This window comes from Vipera ursinii (genome assembly GCF_947247035.1).
Source record: "Vipera ursinii genome assembly, chromosome: 3".
NCBI classification, from domain to species: Eukaryota; Metazoa; Chordata; class Lepidosauria; order Squamata; family Viperidae; genus Vipera; species Vipera ursinii.
The window spans coordinates 54,696,345-54,716,431 of NC_139516.1; the positions used below are offsets into that span (position 1 = coordinate 54,696,345).

Here is a 20,087-nt window from a genome sequence, read left to right on the forward strand (position 1 = left end):
TTTATATTAGTGTGTTTCATAAGTACCTCTTCCTTATTGTAATCCAAAGCAGTTTGGCCTCCAGGGTGAAGCCAGGCAGTTCAATATTGAACAGTATTATCCCACTGTAATGTTTTCAGCACCACGGTTTCCTTTTTATATTTCTCACCTCAGTCCTAGAGGTCCTTTTCATAGAAAGTGGATAATTGTGAACAAAATAGACCCTTAAGGCCAGTTCTCATAATAAATTTGTTCGTGGGTGGCACCAAATAAAATGGTTGATTTTATTTCTGGAGTAACAGTAATGGCAGCAGAGCACAAAAGCATCACAAAGATGCATGTCTAATGTTTTGAACAAAACTCATTTAAAATATATATCCATGTCATGTTATACAGCCAATATTATTAATATAGAAGTCAGTTTACTTAACAATAGAAAAATAGAAAGTTAAGAATGTAAACTTGTATATGCAGCCCTAATTTTTCAATAGTCCTCCAGCCATGACTCCCAGTGGTAAAATCTTCAACAACCGAAAGAAAGGTGAGCTGGTATTTTATAATTCAATTTTTTGTGTAAAATACCCAATAACATCAATTTATATTATCCTCCTGTTATTAAATGTACTGTATCTTAATATAAAATATCTCCCAAACTGTATGAGAACTGCAGTCCAATGAGAACGACAGTTCAATGACAGATTTATTTCTATGGTTAGGGATTATTTTTGTGTAAATGAGGAATCACTTTTGCTCTGAAATTATAAAGTCGAAATGCAGGGTTGTCACCTTAGTGAGAATTAAGCTTCAGTTGGGGACTTGAGATTAAATTGCTCTTTCTTCCAAGTTGCTGTCTCGCTCTCAATGAGAACAGAGCTTATTTCAATAATGGTTTCTTTGGCTATATACTCAGAGGCTCATCATTCAGTTCCTTCACATAGTGCCTTGGAAACAACTGAGATTTTAAAGTGATGTAGTCCTGTGAAAATGAAAGGGTATAATCTTAACCTATGTACCTCTCCTTACGTGCCCAGACATACATTCACATCAGAAAACAAATAAGGCAACTCTGTTCATTCCTAAACTGAACAATAATATATTTCTAATGTTCTCTATTGATATGCCATACTTCAGATTTGAAGCCCAAAAGGTACATAAGGACGAGCATAGGTGCACATGCCTCACTGGCCAGCACCTCATTAAACAAGCTGTGCCTTTTCCTAGGCTTGCACCATTACACCTCAATCCCAGGACAATAAACATTTGATTTAAGAAGGTACCAGTCTATCCATGTCCAGTCCAAAGTGTCCAATCATACCCGGTTGCTACTTAAGCATTTATTTTTCTGGAATCACTTATTTAAGATGATAGAAGCAAGTGCAATCTACAGGGAGTGCAGAATTATTAGGCAAGTTGTATTTTTGAGGATTAATTTTATTATTGAACAACAACCATGTTCTCAATGAACCCAAAAAACTCATTAATATCAAAGCTGAATATTTTTGGAAGTAGTTTTTAGTTTGTTTTTAGTTATAGCTATTTTAGGGGGATATCTGTGTGTGCAGGTGACTATTACTGTGCATAATTATTAGGCAACTTAACAAAAAACAAATATATACCCATTTCAATTATTTATTTTTACCAGTGAAACCAATATAACATCTCAACATTCACAAATATACATTTCTGACATTCAAAAACATAACAAAAACAAATCAGTGACCAATATAGCCACCTTTCTTTGCAAGGACACTCAAAAGCCTGCCATCCATGGATTCTGTCAGTGTTTTGATCTGTTCACCATCAACATTGCGTGCAGCAACAACCACAGCCTCCCAGACACTGTTCAGAGAGGTGCACTGTTTTCCCTCCTTGTAAATCTCATATTTGATGATGGACCACAGGTTCTCAATGGGGTTCAGATCAGGTGAACAAGGAGGCCATGTCATTAGATTTCCTTCTTTTATACCCTTTCTTGCCAGCCACGCTGTGGAGTACTTGGACGCGTGTGATGGAGCATTGTCCTGCATGAAAATCATGTTTTTCTTGAAGGATGCAGACTTCTTCCTGTACCACTGCTTGAAGAAGGTGTCTTCCAGAAACTGGCAGTAGGACTGGGAGTTGAGCTTGACTCCATCCTCAACCCGAAAAGGCCCCACAAGCTCATCTTTGATGATACCAGCCCAAACCAGTACTCCACCTCCACCTTGCTGGCGTCTGAGTCGGACTGGAGCTCTCTGCCCTTTACCAATCCAGCCACGGGCCCATCCATCTGGCCCATCAAGACTCACTCTCATTTCATCAGTCCATAAAACCTTAGAAAAATCAGTCTTGAGATATTTCTTGGCCCAGTCTTGACGTTTCAGCTTGTGTGTCTTGTTCAGTGGTGGTCGTCTTTCAGCCTTTCTTACCTTGGCCATGTCTCTGAGTATTGCACACCTTGTGCTTTTGGGCACTCCAGTGATGTTGCAGCTCTGAAATATGGCCAAACTGGTGGCAAGTGGCATCTTGGCAGCTGCACGCTTGACTTTTCTCAGTTCATGGGCAGTTATTTTGCGCCTTGGTTTCTCCACACGCTTCTTGCGACCCTGTTGACTATTTTGAATGAAACGCTTGATTGTTTGATGATCACGCTTCAGAAGCTTTGCAATTTTAAGAGTGCTGCATCCCTCTGCAAGATATCTCACTATTTTTGACTTTTCTGAGCCTGTCAAGTCCTTCTTTTGACCCATTTTGCCAAAGGAAAGGAAGTTGCCTAATAATTATGCACACCTGATACAGGGTGTTGATGTCATTAGACCACACCCCTTCTCATTACAGAGATGCACATCACCTAATATGCTTAATTGGTAGTAGGCTTTCGAGCCTATACAGCTTGGAGTAAGACAACATGCATAAAGAGGATGATGTGGTCAAAATACTCATTTGCCTAATAATTCTGCACTCCCTGTACATGCCCATGGACATTCTGAAATACCCTTTTGAGCTCAAATCCAAACACATTTTAATATCTATTATTAATGGCTATTATATTTCTGTTGACCGGTCATTGGATGACTGTTAAGTCTCTGTTGTCTATAAAGAGAAGGCCCTCTCTATAATTCCCCTCTCCCAGTTCACATTGTCAATACTGAAGATAAATTCCATCAGTTGTTTTACCAAGGTTCCATGGAATCTGGATACAGCCTAATTATGGACCAAGTAGTAGAAGCCCCATTCTGTTTTATCTTTGGAAATTATTTATTTATGGTGCCACCTACAATGTCTCTTGTCTCATAATTTTTTAAAACTGGATGGCCTGCAGATATGCACGTTTTCCCCTCTTCTCTCCATTTTTAGAATGTGACTCACAAGCAGTTTCTAATCACCAGGGCAGCCTCTACATTATTTCAGTGAAGGTTCGGTTTTAGACAGAGCACACGAGAAGTATCTAGTTTCTGTAAGGTCATTCCTGCGATGAAATGAGATATTTCATGCCCTTCCGGAAAACAGAACTAACCTCTTACTGTCTCTCCTGCAGGAACAAAAGCAGGAAATGTACTGGATTGCCCTGCCAATTTGGGGTGGCTGTTACTTTCACTTATTGCCCACTTTTTTATTTATTTTTATTTTTGATACAGCTCTTGGTTCAAATTGCACTAATGTTTCTCTGCTGTTTCTAGCTGAGACTGGAAAGAGAGCAAGAGGCTCTTCGTGCTAGAAGAATACCCACTGTTGACCAAGACTCTTCCTGCGATGATGGGGGGGAGGGGGGGAGAGGGTATGCTCATATTAAACTGTGAGTGGGATAGGTGGGATTAAAGTACCTCTGCTGATATTAGAGCAATGGTTGACTTGAGATCCTGTGTTGAATGAAATTTGGTGCATACGTACCTTTGGATTGTGCACACCCTTATCTATGCTTGACCAGGGTTGAGGTTGCTTACTGCATGTTGAGGGTTATGTGGATCTGGAAAACGAAGAGAAGCTGGATCTACTGTTTTGAAACAAGAATGGCCAATTTGTGTACCTGTCTGTGCGTGGATGTGGGTGGGAGGATATTTGTATATGAATTTGCAGAATTGGTAGTCCTGGCCGGTCTCAATCATCATGTTTTGTTTCAGTGCTGTGCAGACACATGCAGCTTGGCCTGTTTTTACTCTCTGTGTTTTTCCTTGTCTTCTTTTATTCCCTTCTCATCTTCATCGCACAATGTCATCAAACAAAACAAACTTTCATCTGTCAGATCAGCGAGAAGGTTGGTCCTTTTCACTTATTATCCACCTACAGTATGCCACCTCAGATGGGATTTTTCCAATAGGGGATTGAGAGTCATCCCTGCAGAAAGGGGATCTGATGGCCAGGGGCTCCAAGCCAAGCACTGCCCTGCAGCCCTGATGGAATCTGCTTCCAACTTGCTATGACCTTGCTGATAGCATTAATCCACAATTGCATGCCTTTGTTGCTTGATTTTTATATGCACAGACCTTTATCTGCATGCAATCCCGTTGCATTTTTTCCCTTGGTTTTTTTGGGGGGTGGGGTGGGGGAGGGAATGAGTTGCATGCAATTATACCATTAGGTAGGAGAGGGCATTGTCTTAACGTGTCTTTGTTAGACTGTCGTCTAGTATGAGGGGCCAAATAATACACTATAAAGCATTGGATAGAATAATAGAAGTAACTTAATTTGGGCAGCATAGCTAAAACACATTTGCCCCACTCCAAAGAATAAAATGGCTTCCAGAATTGCTGAATTTATCTACAGTACTACTGTAAAGTTGTAGGCAATTATGAACTGCCTCGTGTTTTCATTTTGTACACTATCTTTGAATCTCAGGATGTTAGTCTTTCCCAATCTGGTATGTGCTAGACTAGAGAAAGAAAAATGTGCCCCTGTTTTACTTTTTTATCTATTGCTGGTGGTGCTTCGGGGCATCCATGTATTTTACAGGGGACAGGAGTAACTTGAATGACAGAAATAAGCAAGTCCAGTATTTTTGCTGCAGTGCAATATCAAGCCATAATAGTTCAAAATGGTGCTATGCATTGGGAGGAGAGAGAAATGGTTTTCGAGTTGCTATTGCCTCAGCCAGCTGTAATTCTAAGATAACAGCAACTTTTTCTTACTCAAGGTATCTCTTCTTTTGTGAATAAGCAAAATCTGTTATTTTTTATGCCTCGGTTATAATAAATAGGGCAAATCATACAAGGAATTGCAGCATGTTTATACATCAGTGTTGTGGAGGAAGTCATGTACACACTACAGTTCACCCATCCCAGTATTTTTCCTATATTGTCCCCTGACTTGTTTGATATAGTATTTATAATGATCTTTAGAAGGCCAGATCCTGAAGCTAAAACTCAAATACTTTGGCCACCTAATGAGAAGGAAGGACTCACTGGAGAAGAGCCTAATGCTGGGAAAGATTGAGGGCAGTGGAGGAGGGGGACGACAGAGAATGAGGTGGCTGGATGGAGTCACTGAAGTAGTAGGCATGAGCTTAAATGGACTCCAGAAGATGGTAGAGGACAGGAAGACCTGGAGGAACATTGTCCATAGGGTCGCGATAGGTCGGACACGACTTCGCAACTAACAAAACAACAACAAATGATCTCATGTTCGTAGTCTGCACTAAAAGGTTCCTGCTTTCTTCGGTTTCTTGTGCTCCATGTAATAGCATAATAGCCCTAAATTGTGTAAAGCTGCTGTTTGTACTTGCTTTAAACTGATGCCCCTCAAGCCATACTTCATTAAGATTATAATTAGAGTATGTTTAATGAGCTGCTGTTGCAGTTGTCCTGAGGCAGTAGCTTTTGTTATCAATAGTCTTTTTTTTAACACGCTCCCGTAACCAACAATGAAGTAAAAAAGTTTTCTTATTTTCAATCTTAAACTGAAATTTACTGAAGGCAGTATTCCATGACATCCTGGCAGAGATGGAAATTGAGAAATAAGGGAAAGATCATAAAGCTGCGTAGATACTTCATACCTACTGCTCTGTTGTGCAAGGTCAAATAGCAGTATTTCTTCCATGAATTCTTAGAAATATATATCAGTGCCAACAGCCTTGGCTGAGGAATGGACACTTAGAACTATTTTGTGTTTGAAAGTAATTCCATGTTCCAGTTTCAGCTGCAGGAACAAGGTTTATTTAGCAGTAGTCTATTTTTCCAATGCATATGTTTGAAACCAGAATAAACATCATGATTTCATACAGTATGTAAAGTTATTCCCAAATGCATATATTTTACTACCCTTGAAGAAAAAATACTGAATTTTTAACAGCCAAACAAGAATGGATCACATTAAGGTCCATCACCCATAAATGTTTTTCAGCTCAATTATTTAATAGAGAAGGTGTTAAATAACCCTCTGGGATGTTTCCTGGCTTTATAATTTGTTTGGCACTGAATGTTTAAATTTGTAAGCTAACTAAAGTAATTTAGGATTAAAGTAGCTTTCTAAATTTATTTATTTAAATACATCTTAGACATTTTTGTCCTTTATTTTCAATTATGAAGGGTTCATCCAAGCATTTAATTATTGTTCTGCAATTGCTACCAGGTTATATATTAAAAAGTTAAACGTTGATAAAGCTCGCCCTCCCCCCCCCCTCTCTCTCTCTCTCCACATCTTTAATGCTGTATTATTTTCAAAGTAAATGAATACAAATTTCAAAACAGCAGTCTGATTTTCTCTTTCTTTGCTATTAGTATGTCACCAAACTGAATTGTGATGGGTCCTTGGCATTGTACTGCTGTAATGATAGATGCTCTGTTATATGGGGTTGTCAGTGCAAATAATTAGCCTTAAAAGTTATAGCTGAAATGTAATCCAACAATTTTTCGGCCCTGGTTTGAAAATTAGAATACAAAATGTCAGCACTCAGGGATGCATTAAAAATATAAATAATACAGCATTGTTTGAGCAGAAGATAAACCTCTAAATGCATTTTTTCTTCTTTCATTTTTCTCTCCTGCTGATAATTCTACCAATAGCTCAGGTACCACCATACCACAAGAAGATTTTGTTTTAAGATCATTGTGGTAAGGAGGAGAAAGGAGTAAAAGAATTACCCAAATTCATAATATTTTCATCTCCAACTTTCTCCAACTTCCAAAAGCAAATCAATTGAACAAATTAAGTAGTGCAATGGGCATTAGACAATAAAAGGAAATAGCAAACATCCCAGTTCTCTTAATCTAGCCCAGCTTTCTTATAAAGTAAAAGTCCTACATATAAGCTGAAACAAGTAAAAGGAGGGGGGTTTACAAATATCAAGAATGTTATAACCATATAACATTTTCAGTGGATGATTTATATAACCATTCCTCCTAAGTCAGCTTTGCTTAATGAGCGAGCCAGCCTTAATCGACCTTGGACACTAATTATGGCCAAATTTGATTACTGTAATAGGAGACAAAGCCTCCTGAGAAATCCATGACTCTTGACTAGACAGGGAATCTTAAAAAAAAAAACACTCAGAAGCTAATGGCATATGTATCTGGAAGACAACCAAAACACAGTAGTCACCTGAAGTCAAGCTCGACTTGAAAGCTGCTCCATTTTTAACCTTAAATAATGAATGGGGGATTAATTTGCATATTCCCCCCTCAAAATTTGGTTGTAGTAGTAATTTATTAAATGATAGTTTTTTTGAAAGTCAGAGATTTGTTTAAAATTTGCATTTGATGTCCTGGTGATAACAATTTTGCCATTCTTTCTGGACTATGTAGAGTAATCCTGGCTTTTTTTATTTTTTTTATTTTTATTTTTATTTTATTTTTTAGTTTTTACCAAAACTAGGATGCCTAAGAACAGTAGCTTGAGGTTTAATTTACAATCTTTAATTCTGACCCAGTAAGCTATAGACTAGGAGACATAGCAGCAGTAAATATATTTCCTGCAGAACTAATCTTTATAATTCAAAATTTAAAGCCCAAGTTATAAAGAAAAGTGGTGCATCTGCTGCAGTGATATCAACTGCTTTTAAATGATCTTGAAAATAATACTGCAAATAAGACTTTGGTTTTTCATAGCATTAGTAAATAAGCATTGCAGGAAAGTTGTCTGAATTTAACCTTAGCATACATAAGTAGCCTTGCTAATGGTCTACATTCTGTTTAAATCGCCCATCCTTGCTGTTTTTTTTCTAGCGACTCGTATTTATTTTAGTTTTGTTGTAACCATTTAATTATTGTTACAACATCCCAGTATTAAGCAATTGCTTTGTATCTGGAAATTCTCAAAAAGAAGCTGGAAAATGCTGGGAAAAGGACTTTGAATAGAATGACCTCAGTATTTGATTAAATTTGAGAAGCCACTACAGTACTGTGATGTGAGAGACATCATGCTCATTGGCCCTGGATGCAGGAAAAGTGTACATTTATTGCATGCTGAATTATTAATACTCTGTAGTACTGTTTGATTCATCCCAACCTCTCAGTGGAAATCTAATCTCTTTTGGGGTATTCTTCCTACCTACATTACAGGTCAAGGAAAAGTATTTTTAAAATATGGTACCTGCTTGTAAATTGGATGAAGATTTCTGTAATTGGCAGATTGGAATTTCCTAAAGTAACTGATTTCATTGGCAGGAAGGGCCAAGAACTAAATCCTGGCAGGAATTAGGCACATGTGGACATTGTGTAAGTGACTTTCGTGAGCTGCACAGTTGTCTGTCAAAATGTTGTAATACTGATTGACGGCTCTGCTTCACTTTCCACTCTAGCAACAGGGAAGAACAAGAGATTAGAGCCTGGAAGAACATCAGCACATGTGGATAGATGTTGCATAAGTGACATTCCCCAGCTGTGCTATGCTGTGCCAAAAGAATTGTAGAGCTGATCAACAGTCTACTTCATGTCCTATTGAACTCAGGGAAATAAAGTTGCCAGTTGCTCTATTGTTATATTTTGAGTTCAAGAGTTTCAACTTGGACTTGACTATAGCATCTCTGATCCAATCCATAGCATCACTGGACCCATTTTTTGCTCTTTTATAGACTTGAAGACCTCAGTGTGAGGTTTAAAATAAATTTTAAAAATGGGAAAGAAGGATAGCTTTCCCCTGATCCTTATTTAATAAGGAAGAACCTGAGCTTCTATTGATTGCTTTGCCCCGGTTCTTCCCTTGTGCACAGTGAGAACTGAAGTTTGATTTACTGTACTTTTAATGGTTATTTCTAATCAGACTGGGAGGAACAAAAATACTGAGGAGATGCTAAGGAAGGCAGCAGAGCCTGACATCTGACATCTTGAATTTTTTACCTAGCAGTTCCTCCCACTCTCATTTTCTCCTTTTGGGCAACAGAAACACCATTCCCCTCTCTCTTAGGATGGATGGAGGCCAACGTATGGATTATTAATGTTGTAATGTAAAAAAAATAATGTATTCCTTTAGCCAAAGGCTCAAAACAGAATAGCCTATGAAAAAAAATCTGGGACAACCTTATTCTTGTACCTTTAAGCCCTGTCCCAAATGTGAGGCGGTTACCACAAAATTGGGTCACCACAAGAAGAAGAAAAAGATTACCTGCTTAGTGTCAGTATTATAGGGAGGTGTGTACCTGTTTTCAGTCATGAGATTGGCATTTGGCTGAGTTGTTTGGAGAAATGGTGTTCCCCCCCCCCCGTAACTAGATCTTTTCTTTAAATTTTCTTTCCCCCCTTGTTTTGTTTTGTTTGCAGCAAGTGAAAGGGGGAATGATTTTCATTGCCATTTATCCTGAGACTAGGCTAGGAGAGCCCCATGTCTGATATATTGTCAAATAACCTTTTCTCATCCCCTTCCACTAGAATAGTAAACAGCAGCTTTCAAAAAGGGCGAGAGGTTTTCTCGATAGCACTTCGCCGAATGAACTTAAGCTCTTATCTGCAGATCCTCAAGCTGTGTTCTTTCTTCCTAGCGTAATCCTGACAGGCTCTTTTATGGCAACAAAGGAAGATAACCAAGAGCCGATACTTGAAATTCTGTTCTCTCAAAACTAACTTAATTTTAACTACTGAGCATGCATGCATATGTCTGAATGCGGTTTAAATAACCTGAACAGGAGGCAGGAGTTATCTTGCTTGGTTTTCAGTAAAGGCATGCTATTGATCGTGTTTGATTCTTCTGCATGAATTTCTCCCAGTTTCATTTCTGACTTCCGTAATTGCATTTTTGTGCACTTCCACCACTCCCGATGGGGGATTTTTTGTTCAAATTTTATATATTGGTTCCTTTCCCTTTTCAGTCTTTTGTTTGTCTGGTGCATGTCAAGTCAGTGAATAATTGCCACGCACGAGTTTGTTGCATTATTCCTAAAGCTTGTTTTTGTTTGAGACCAGTTTAGTTGGGGAAGGGGTGGGAAGTGGGTTGGTCCACTGTATTGAAATCCTAATATATGAGCAAACTGTTCCTCTATTAGCATCATGTTCATTGGGGGAGATGGGGAGGAGAAGAGTCCTGCTTCTTGCCGATCAGATCCAGGCTATGTTGGACAACCACCCCATCATGTTGACCCATTGCCATGTCCATCAAATATCTGGATAATTGTATTAGAGCTAACATGACCCCTTTTTATTTGCTTTATTTGTGTTTATAAAGTACTTCCTTTCAGTTGGGTAACAAGTTTCTCACTGGCAGCCATGCATGTAACTATTGATTTGAGATTGATTAAAAAAAAGCCAACCTGTTTTTACACATTTGAAAACATGTACATTATTATTCCTCCAGCTGTTATGAAGCTAATGTGTCCCCTTTTTTGTCTCCAAGATGGTGTATAGTATGCATATTGCTGACAGTATTGTTTCATTTATCCTCAAATCTTCATTCTGTTGTTCATGGTATTGTGAGGCCTTCTGTGCCAGTTTTCTTTCTGCGAATCCACTGGACTGATGAATCATCAAAAAGAACTCAGCCAAAACTTTATTAGGGGTACTGTTAGCCTGTCAACCTGAACTGAGTTTTGTTAGTTCTACTATACTACCCACATGGTAGTAGCTGCCCCTTTCTAACATGAAAGAAGTCCAGCATAAAACACACCCAGTAGACCATAGCCCTTTGAGCAAGCTTTGCTCAGTCACCCCCCTCCCGATGGGTCTTTTCTATAGATTCTCTGCCCTTCAGCTATTTGCTTGACAATCAGGTGGTATGAATTGGAGAGGCTGTACTATTAAGGAAGAGAGGATTCCACATGTATAAACACTGACTTCACGTTGGAGAAACAGGTTTCCCAGAGGAGATGGAACACAAGCCTTTTTAAATAAAGCCTGGAATGAATTTGCCCAGACGAAGCAAAGATTTACTCTGCTCAGTTATGTTTCTTTGTCTTTGTTTAAATTGGCCAGAAACACTGGCCTTAGAGAAGAGCATCATTTATGTACCATTCCCCTAGATGAAGTGGTTCAGCTAATAGTCAGCAAGCTTTGGTACATCTCAAAGCTTGCCTCCAAACCAAGTGAAGAATACTGCAGGAGTGAATAAGGGGTGTGATTCGTCCTTGGAGTGCTTTCCAAAGTTGGGAAGGATCCATTGTCCAAGTGCTATGCTGTTAAGATGGATCTGAACTTCTTTCCAAAAATGAAATGCTAACTAGGTTTGCTTATGGCCTAGGGCCTTTACATTTTCTCTGTGAATGCTGTTTTACCTAGTTATAATATATGGAATAATTTTGGGGGGGGAATTGTACCTGCCATTATAACATAGATTTGGCCTGCAGACCACTTTGCAATTATACTACTTAAATAATCCCACCTGGCAGAATTTTAGTGTACCTTATGGATTGGAAAATGAACTTATTTTCTAATTGACGGGATGCAGGGGAAATGAAGATTCATCATGACATGATGTAACATGCCAGACCTCCTGATGAAAATAATGCCAATGTGACTTAAAAAGGAAGCATATAGACATGAAATTTAGCAAACACTTCTTGCACAGAATATTCTTTTTCTAGAGAGATTTACTACTGCAATAGGATGAGTTTTGATGTCCCCATTACCCCATCAACTTTGAAATAAAAAATGAACATGCAAGTTGTGGCTGTGACCCTACTAGTTGTCTGTTCCTTATTTCAGTGCGGCGAGTATCTCCTCGATTTTCAATCCCTCCAAGTAACCATGAGGTGATGCCTGGAGGGAGTGTGAACCTCACGTGTGTAGCAGTGGGGTCTCCAATGCCGTATGTGAAGTGGATCGTTGGAGATGTGGAATTAACAAAAGAAGATGACATGCCAATGGGCAGGAATGTTCTAGAACTGATCAATATTACACAATCAGCCAACTATACATGTGAAGCCATGTCCTCACTGGGAGTAATCCATGCAACAGCACAGATTACTGTCAAAGGTAAGAAGGTCCAGATTATGTCCAAAGAAATTATGACAAAGTATATACAGTTACACCTATCTTTTCCTAGATTATATTCAGATTTTTCATTCTTATTTTTTCGTTAGGGACTCTGGCCAAATAATGCTTTATATATAATATAAAATGTGGAATTAGAGCAGATTCTGTCCTAGACACCTAACGTCTCTTCTCATTTGGTTATCTAATTATTTTTTACTTTACAAAACAGATACTCAAACATCAGAATGGAGAACAAATCTCAAACAAGCTCACAGATGTGTTCTATATTAATTTCTCAGGTGTAACTCTTCTCTTATTTGTACCTATATATTGATTAATTTATCTATAATCCTGTCATAAAATCATTATATAAAAGAATCCCAGATCACAATCCTGGCCTTAGATTTTCTTATCTAATAGTGCAGGAAGATTGTGACTTTTTCTGCTAATGCTTGGAGTTATCATGGCCAGGATGCTGTAATATCCCACCACCCAAATGCACCTCCCACCAATTTTTGCATTCCATAAGTATGTTGTTCTTGTAATAGTAGTACAGTGCAAGTACTATCATCTTGGTGAATTGGCCCTGAACAAAAGTTCTGAAGGGTACTCCAGCTGAATAACTTTTTTTTCCATTTGAAAGCTGACTTGGATTCTTGTTTAAATTATGGTTATTTAACCAGCCGCCAATAAGTTCTGTGAACACATCTAATAATATGATTGCTATGTTTACCCTTTCATTAAAACCACTCCAAGTAATATGTGGTAGTGTGTAATATAAAATGTATGTTCCAGTAAAATTATTTCTGCCTTTAAAGAAGAATTATAGACTTCATAATAGTAAAGTTGGAAGGGACCTTGGAGGTCATCTAGTCCAACCCCCTGCTCAGGCAGGAAACCCTATACCATTTCAGATAAATGGCTGTCCAGTGTCTTCTTAAAAACTTCCAGTGTTGGAGCATTCACCGCTTCTGGAGGCAGGTTGTTCCACTGGTTAATTGTTCTAACTGTCAGGAAGTTTCTCCTTAGTTCTAGGTTGCTTCTCTCCTTGATTAGTTTCCATCCGTTGCTTCTTGTCCTGCCTTCCGGCGCTTTGGAGAATAGCTTGACTCCCTCTTCTTTGTGGCAGCCCCTGAGATATTGGAATACTGCTATCATGTCACCCCTAGTCCTTCTTTTCATTAAACTAGACATACCCAATTCCAGCAACTGTTCCTTATATGTTTTAGCCTCCAGTCCCCTAATCATCTTTGTTGGTCTTCTCTGTACTCTTTCCAGAGTCTCAACAGAATGTTAAGGAGATTTTGAACCTCTTTTATATTTTTATGGATTGTATCATTTGCATTAATAGAATGATTTTTTTTCCATATTTTCAGCTCTGCCAAAGCCTCCAGCAGAGCCATTAGTGACTGAAACAACAGCCACCAGTGTTACTCTCACCTGGGACTCTGGAAATGCAGATCCCATCTCCTACTATGTCATTCAATATAAGCCCAAATCTTTAGAGGGAACGTTCCAAGAAGTGGATGGTGTGGCCACCACCCGCTATAGTATTGGTGGCCTAAGCCCCTTCTCAGAATATGAGTTCCGCATTATTGCTGTAAACAACATTGGAAGGAGCCTTCCTAGTGAACTGGTTGAGGCACGGACAGGAGAACAAGCTCCATCAAGCCCACCTCTCAAAGTGCAGGCACGGATGCTGAGTGCTAGCACAATGCTGGTCCAGTGGGAACAACCTGAAGAACCTAATGGACTGATTCGAGGCTACCGGGTGTACTACACCACTGATCCCCATCTACCACTCAGCATGTGGCAGAAGCACAACACTGATGACAGTCATCTCACCACTGTGGGCAGTTTGATAACTGAAACTACATATAGCATCCGTGTCTTGGCGTTCACCTCAGTAGGAGATGGGCCCCCTTCTGATGTTATTCAAGTCAAGACCCAGCAGGGTGGTAAGTATATCTGGTATAAGTTAATTTTTTTAATTTTAATTTTATTTTAATTCCATTTATATCCCGCCCTTCTCCGAAGACTCAGGGCGGCTTACAAGCTTAGCAGTAGTTAGCTTTCCCCCAGTCTGATAACCCCTCAGGTCTGTTAAGATTGCATGATACGGAATTCTGGGAGTTACCATCTCAACACTTTCAGGGAGGAATAGATTGGAAAAAGTGAGAATTAAAATTGTCCCCTCCATGTCTTGGTTTGCTCTAATTCTTTCAGGGACCAGACATCTGAGGCAAAGAATAGTGATCATGGTGTGGTCCAGACATGGGATTTGTTCACTGAGGAGCGAGGTTATGCTTCTTAATTAGGATTGAGGAAAAAGTGCTCTTTTTCAGATTATAAATAGTTTGTTGTTTTATCATCAACTTGGGCATTAATTTAATTTAATTATTTTTTAATGTTTGTATTGGTGTTTATATTTATGCCCTGTGAACCGCCCTGAGTCCCTTTGGGAGAAGGGCGGTATAAAAATCTCAATAAATTAAATTAAATTAAATCATTGTATGTTTGTCAAAAATGGACATTGCTTAGCTGACAAGGTTAATAAGGAAACTGTTTAACTTGGAATATAAAAGAAAGAGAAGGTACTGAACAGAATTATGAAAATGTTGTAAGGTTAGATTAGTGACATTAGTGTCTTAGACACTTTCCAATGTTCCTCAGATTTACCTCCACTGAGTCATATTTCATTGGTCCCTAGTTCCAGCCCAACCAGCAGACTTCCAAGCTGAGGCCGAATCAGATACACAGATCATGTTGACTTGGCTGCCAGCCTCTCAGGAGCGCATCACCAAGTATGAGCTGATATACTGGGAAGGAACAAATGGGATCCAGGTAAGAAACACAATAATTGATTGCTATACTGTAATTCCTAGGGAAGTGAGGCAGGTTTTTCTATAGTACCAGTTAGATTCTTGTCAAAACATAGCTGCATGCAGAAGATTGTTGTTGGAAACAGCTTCTAAAAAAACAAGGTGTCATGTAGTTGTAAACCTTTATACATATTTCTGGGTGAGAGGGAGAATCAAGAACTCTTGCAATCACTTGGATTCCTGGCCATAAGCAATAATTACTGAAAGCATTCCCTTTTTCATGAATGCTTAGATGAAGTTTCAAAGGTTTTCCATCTAGTCCTTATGATTTTTAACCATGGTTTGGAAGTGAAAACCAGCCATAGCTTGTCTCATATATAGGCTGTTTTGCATTAAGAAACATTTTAGGGACTTCAGTTTCTGAAAGTTCTTTTTATCTGTCAATAAACTAATATCTAGGAAGGGACGCGGTGGCTCAGTGGGTTAGGACGCTGAGCTTGTCGATCAGAAGGTCGGCAGTTTGGCGGGTCGAATCCCGAGTGCCGCGTAGCAGAGTGAGCGCCTGTTACTCGTCCCAGCTTCTGCCAACCTAGCAGTTCGAAAGCACGTAAAAATGCAAGTAGGAAAATAGGGACCACTATAGTGGGAAGGTAACAGCGTTCCGTGCGCCTTTGGCATCTAGTCATGCCGGCCACATGACCACGGAGACGTCCTCGGACAAGCGCTGGCTCTTTGGCTTTGAAACGGAGATGAGCACCGGCCCCTAGAGTCGGAAACGACTAGCACGCATGTGCGGGGGAACCTTTACCTTTACCTAAACTAATATCTGAAATAATGGCTTTAAGGATTATGTGGGATAATACTAAACTAAGGCTCTAAGTTGCTAAGTGAAGCATTTGTTAAGTGTTTTGCCCCATTTTATGACCTTCCTTGCCACAGTTTTTAAGTGAATCACTGTGGTGTAAGTTATCAACACAGTTGTTAAGTGAATCTGGTTTCCCTACCGACTTTGCTTGTCAGAAGGTCGTGAAAGGGCATCACATGACCCATGGACACTGCAACCGTCATAAATATGAGTCAGTTGTCAAGCATCTGAATTTTAATCATGTGACCATGGAGATGCTGCAAAGGTCATAAGTGTGAAAAATGGTCATAAGTCACTTTAGTGCCATTGTAACTTTGAACGGTCACTAAATGAACTCTTGTAAGTTGAGGACTACCTGTACAGAATTGTGGAATGCACAGTACTATCCAAAATCCCTTCTGGACACTACATGTATTGGGTTCCTATGGTGTGGGTGTGTGTAAAGTTTCTATATTACAATTGCTCAAACGCTGATTTAAAAGCTACTTAACATAACAAAATGCTGGGAGGTAAAATCCATCCTTGCTTTGCTGACATTTTTACACTGACATGTTGCAGAATGCTGTGGTTGCATTTCTAATAGATATTTTGTTTCTGAAGAGCACAAGACTGCTTTGTTAGTGTCCTCAATATGAAGATCATGATTTTCCTACAAATATGCAACTTCAGTAACTTGGGTTCATTAATTTGGGTTGTATCATTGACTCGATTAACCTGCAAGTATCGATGGGCAAATGATTTAAGAACAAAAAAGCATTAAAGGTTGGCTTACCTTATTTCCTCTCCAAATAACAAGAAAACGACTCTTATGTTTTCTAGCATAAGGTGGAATTTGACCAGACTTCATCGTATGCAGTTGATCGACTCAAGCCAGACACACTCTACAAGTTTCAACTAGGTGCCCGGTCTGAGCAAGGTCTAGGAGTCCTTACTCCAATTTTGGAAGCTCGAACAGCACAGTCCAGTAAGTGTCTCTGTGTGGCTAGGGGAATGTAAGCAAGGGGAAATGCTGTTTCCACTGTGTGAGTTAATGGGGGATTAGAACCATTGTCTATAGAAAATGAGGAGTGACAAGCCAGCTGTGGTTCTGAAGCAGGGCCCATTTGGCCAGGGTAAGTCTTGTTTCTCTTTCAGCTCATGCCCTTTCAACAGGTAGACTCACAGATTTACAGGGGAAAGCAAACAGACAAGATGTATTCCCTGTCTCTCTGAGTTTTACTGCATCCTCTCCCACCTTCCATTCTGCTGTAAACAAGGTATTCCATCTCTGAACCTTGAGCATCCATATCCCTGCTCTGCATGTGCTCATATCCCTTTGAGAAACAACCTTGCTCATATTTCCTCCATACATCCCAGGACATCCAGCTGTCCATGCACTGTATACATTATGTTGTTGCTGTTGCAGATTTCTATGAATTCATTTGGAAAAGAGCAACTCCAATCTCTGCAAGTAAGGGAAATCATTAACACCTTCTGCAGAGAATGAATGCTGAATTAAGTAGTATGATGCACCATATTGCATGTTCAGACTATATAGTACCAGGCAACAGTAAAATTAATCAGATGGCCAGATAAAAAGATGTCTGACGCCGGATTGCTTTTTATTCTCTTCTCAGCCCATGTGCTAGTGAAGGATAAGCTCAGTTCACTTATTGGCAGCTCAGAATGTAGCACGTAAGCAGATTAAGGCTATCAAAGAGCTCTAAGTTAAGCTTGCTTTCACTGGTGATTTGAGGGCTTGCTTTTATGAAAACATTCAGGGTGGGAGTGAGACATTTCTGTTTGTGCCATCTGTCAAGAATTTAGGGACTCCGTGGGGCAACAAATGATGCCAATAACAGCAGAGCTTTCTGCGTGCAGCCAATGCATTCCCAAGCAGAATCAGCTCAGGGTGGAACTGCTCCACTTGTGATTGGAATATCCTTTCATTTTCTCATTACTAGGTCACTCATAAGGACTCCAGTAGCCCTGTTTATGGAAGTATGATGTCAGACCAATGGATTAGATCGAATGATACCCAAATGTAGATATTATAAATATTAGATATTGGACAAAATACTGGGTGGCGATATTTCTAGAACTGGCATCAGCTACTGAACAAGTACATGAATTAATAGGGAGCAATTGGTTCTTTCCTAGTCATTGTTCTTAAACAAAAAGAACAGGCAGACCATAGAAACAAAAAGTAATACAGATGTGAAACATGATAGATAGGAATTGTGATGCAGGGCTATGTGTAACTGAGCAATATATGATGCCTGTGCAGTTACAGTGCAATATTTTAGCTTGCTAAGCACATTTGCATTTTGAGAGCGTGTGATAGGTGCTATCACAAAATATATAATGGGGTAATCCGTTCTCTATAAATACCTACTGTGATTGGTCCAGCTTTATCACCTAATTTATTTAAATCAAAATATGCAGCCACTCGTTTAAACTTATAGCTTCCCCAGTTTAGGATCCCCCCACTCTTTCTGCTACCCCCCACTTCTAACAAACATGTGTGATTCCCTCCCTCATGGAATACCTCCAGATAACTTATACTCTCTCTTACATAACATACAGTATGTATTTAAAAACTCAACATACATATTGGTAAACGGACCTTCCTACTCTATCTTCTCATTGTTGCCTCACGGTCTCTCTTATTGTCTGTAGACTTCTGACTTGGTTTTTCAAACCTATCAAAACACCATTCTTATCCTAGTCCTGGTGATTTCATGAACTTTTCCCTAGATCCTTCATAGTCCTCTTTTGGCTGCCTTACTAAACATGGCAGAGAAGTTCATTTCTTTCTTCAGGTCCACTAGAGTCAACAGCAGAATGAAGTACTGCCTGCTATTTTGTGTTGTATTACCTTCCTGTATTACTGTTTCTGGGTTGAAGTTGGGCCTAGAAACATTCTAGGGAATAAAAAGTGATTAGGCGTCTCAAGACTGTTTCATTAAAAACACTTCCATCCACTTGCAAATTAAAATACATCTACAATTAGCAACAGAAAGAAATGTGTGTGGAGGAGCTATTTGCCTACCCCGTAATAAGGGAAGTTAATCCTGATAGTATATTATAAGCAGTTGTAGATCCCAGTCTGCAGCTAAAGGTTGCATGTTAAGTTGGCACTGAAGATAGAAATAGGGAAGAAGTCCCTGAACTTAGTTGATAGGTCTCTGGTATTACTTTTTCTGGATAATGCTTATATCTCTGTGCCAAAGCGGGATGTAGGATGGGCAAACTGCAATCACAGAGTTGCATGTCCACACTGCAAGGACCACTACAAAATTCAGAAATATTGTGCTGAAAACCAGTAACAAGATATTTCATCATTTTGAGGCAAGAAAACACACAGGACTATAGCATCACTCCTAAAATAAATTTAAAACAGCTTAAAAAGTAAAAAAAAAGAAAGAAAAATATATTTACCTCATCCACACCCACTTCTTGTTCTCCCTTATTTCTAATCATTAAGGGTTTTCCAGTCCTGCTCTATATTGCAAGCATGTGAGATTTCTGTAATGATTAAATTACAAGGGAATCATTGCAGATTCTCTAGTCAGTCTACACATTCACTTTAGTCATGTTTAATATTACTTCAGTGTCTATGGTCATCTACAGCTAACTGGGATTATATTAAGATGACATATGTGCAGTAATGTCATGATGAGGAGTGTTATTTGCACTTGTATCCCAACATCTGAGACAAAAACTTAAGTTGCTGGTTTTTGCATACTGGTGCACATTATTTTACACACATACACATACATATACTAGATGCTTAAGCCAGTGGCCCATCAACCACTGTAAAGCACTCACTATAGAGGATCTTTCCGAATGGAGAACTAGTAGAGGAAGTAGACGTTTTATTCTTCTTCCAGTAGCTCATCAATGGGATTCAAGGTTATAAACAAAGATTTGAATAATTAAATTATCAGGAATCTTGCAGGAGAAAAGCAATAGAATGTGACGAGAAAGATTATGCTCTTAAAACTAAGCAGTCATTTTGAGGAACTGACATTACAGACCTGTATACCAACTTCAGAACAAGCCTGGTTCAAATGGAAAGCTAAAAGACAATGCCTGGAACTTAGATGTATGTAAATATGTAAATATTACAAA

The 20,087-nt window shown here is 39.1% G+C and overlaps 1 protein-coding gene across 1 annotated transcript in view; it reads left to right on the forward strand.

Annotated features, from left to right (window-relative positions):
* Positions 1-20,087, forward strand: part of PTPRF (protein tyrosine phosphatase receptor type F) — a gene marked incomplete at its 3' end in the record, with an annotated part of 545,489 nt that overhangs the window by 446,047 nt on the left and 79,355 nt on the right. Inside the window, exons 8-11 of the mRNA XM_083360223.1 lie at positions 12,018-12,287; positions 13,664-14,245; positions 14,998-15,131; positions 16,794-16,938. Of these exons, the coding sequence (XP_083216349.1) occupies positions 12,018-12,287; positions 13,664-14,245; positions 14,998-15,131; positions 16,794-16,938 (1,131 nt within the window). The remainder of the gene's footprint in view (positions 1-12,017; positions 12,288-13,663; positions 14,246-14,997; positions 15,132-16,793; positions 16,939-20,087) is intronic.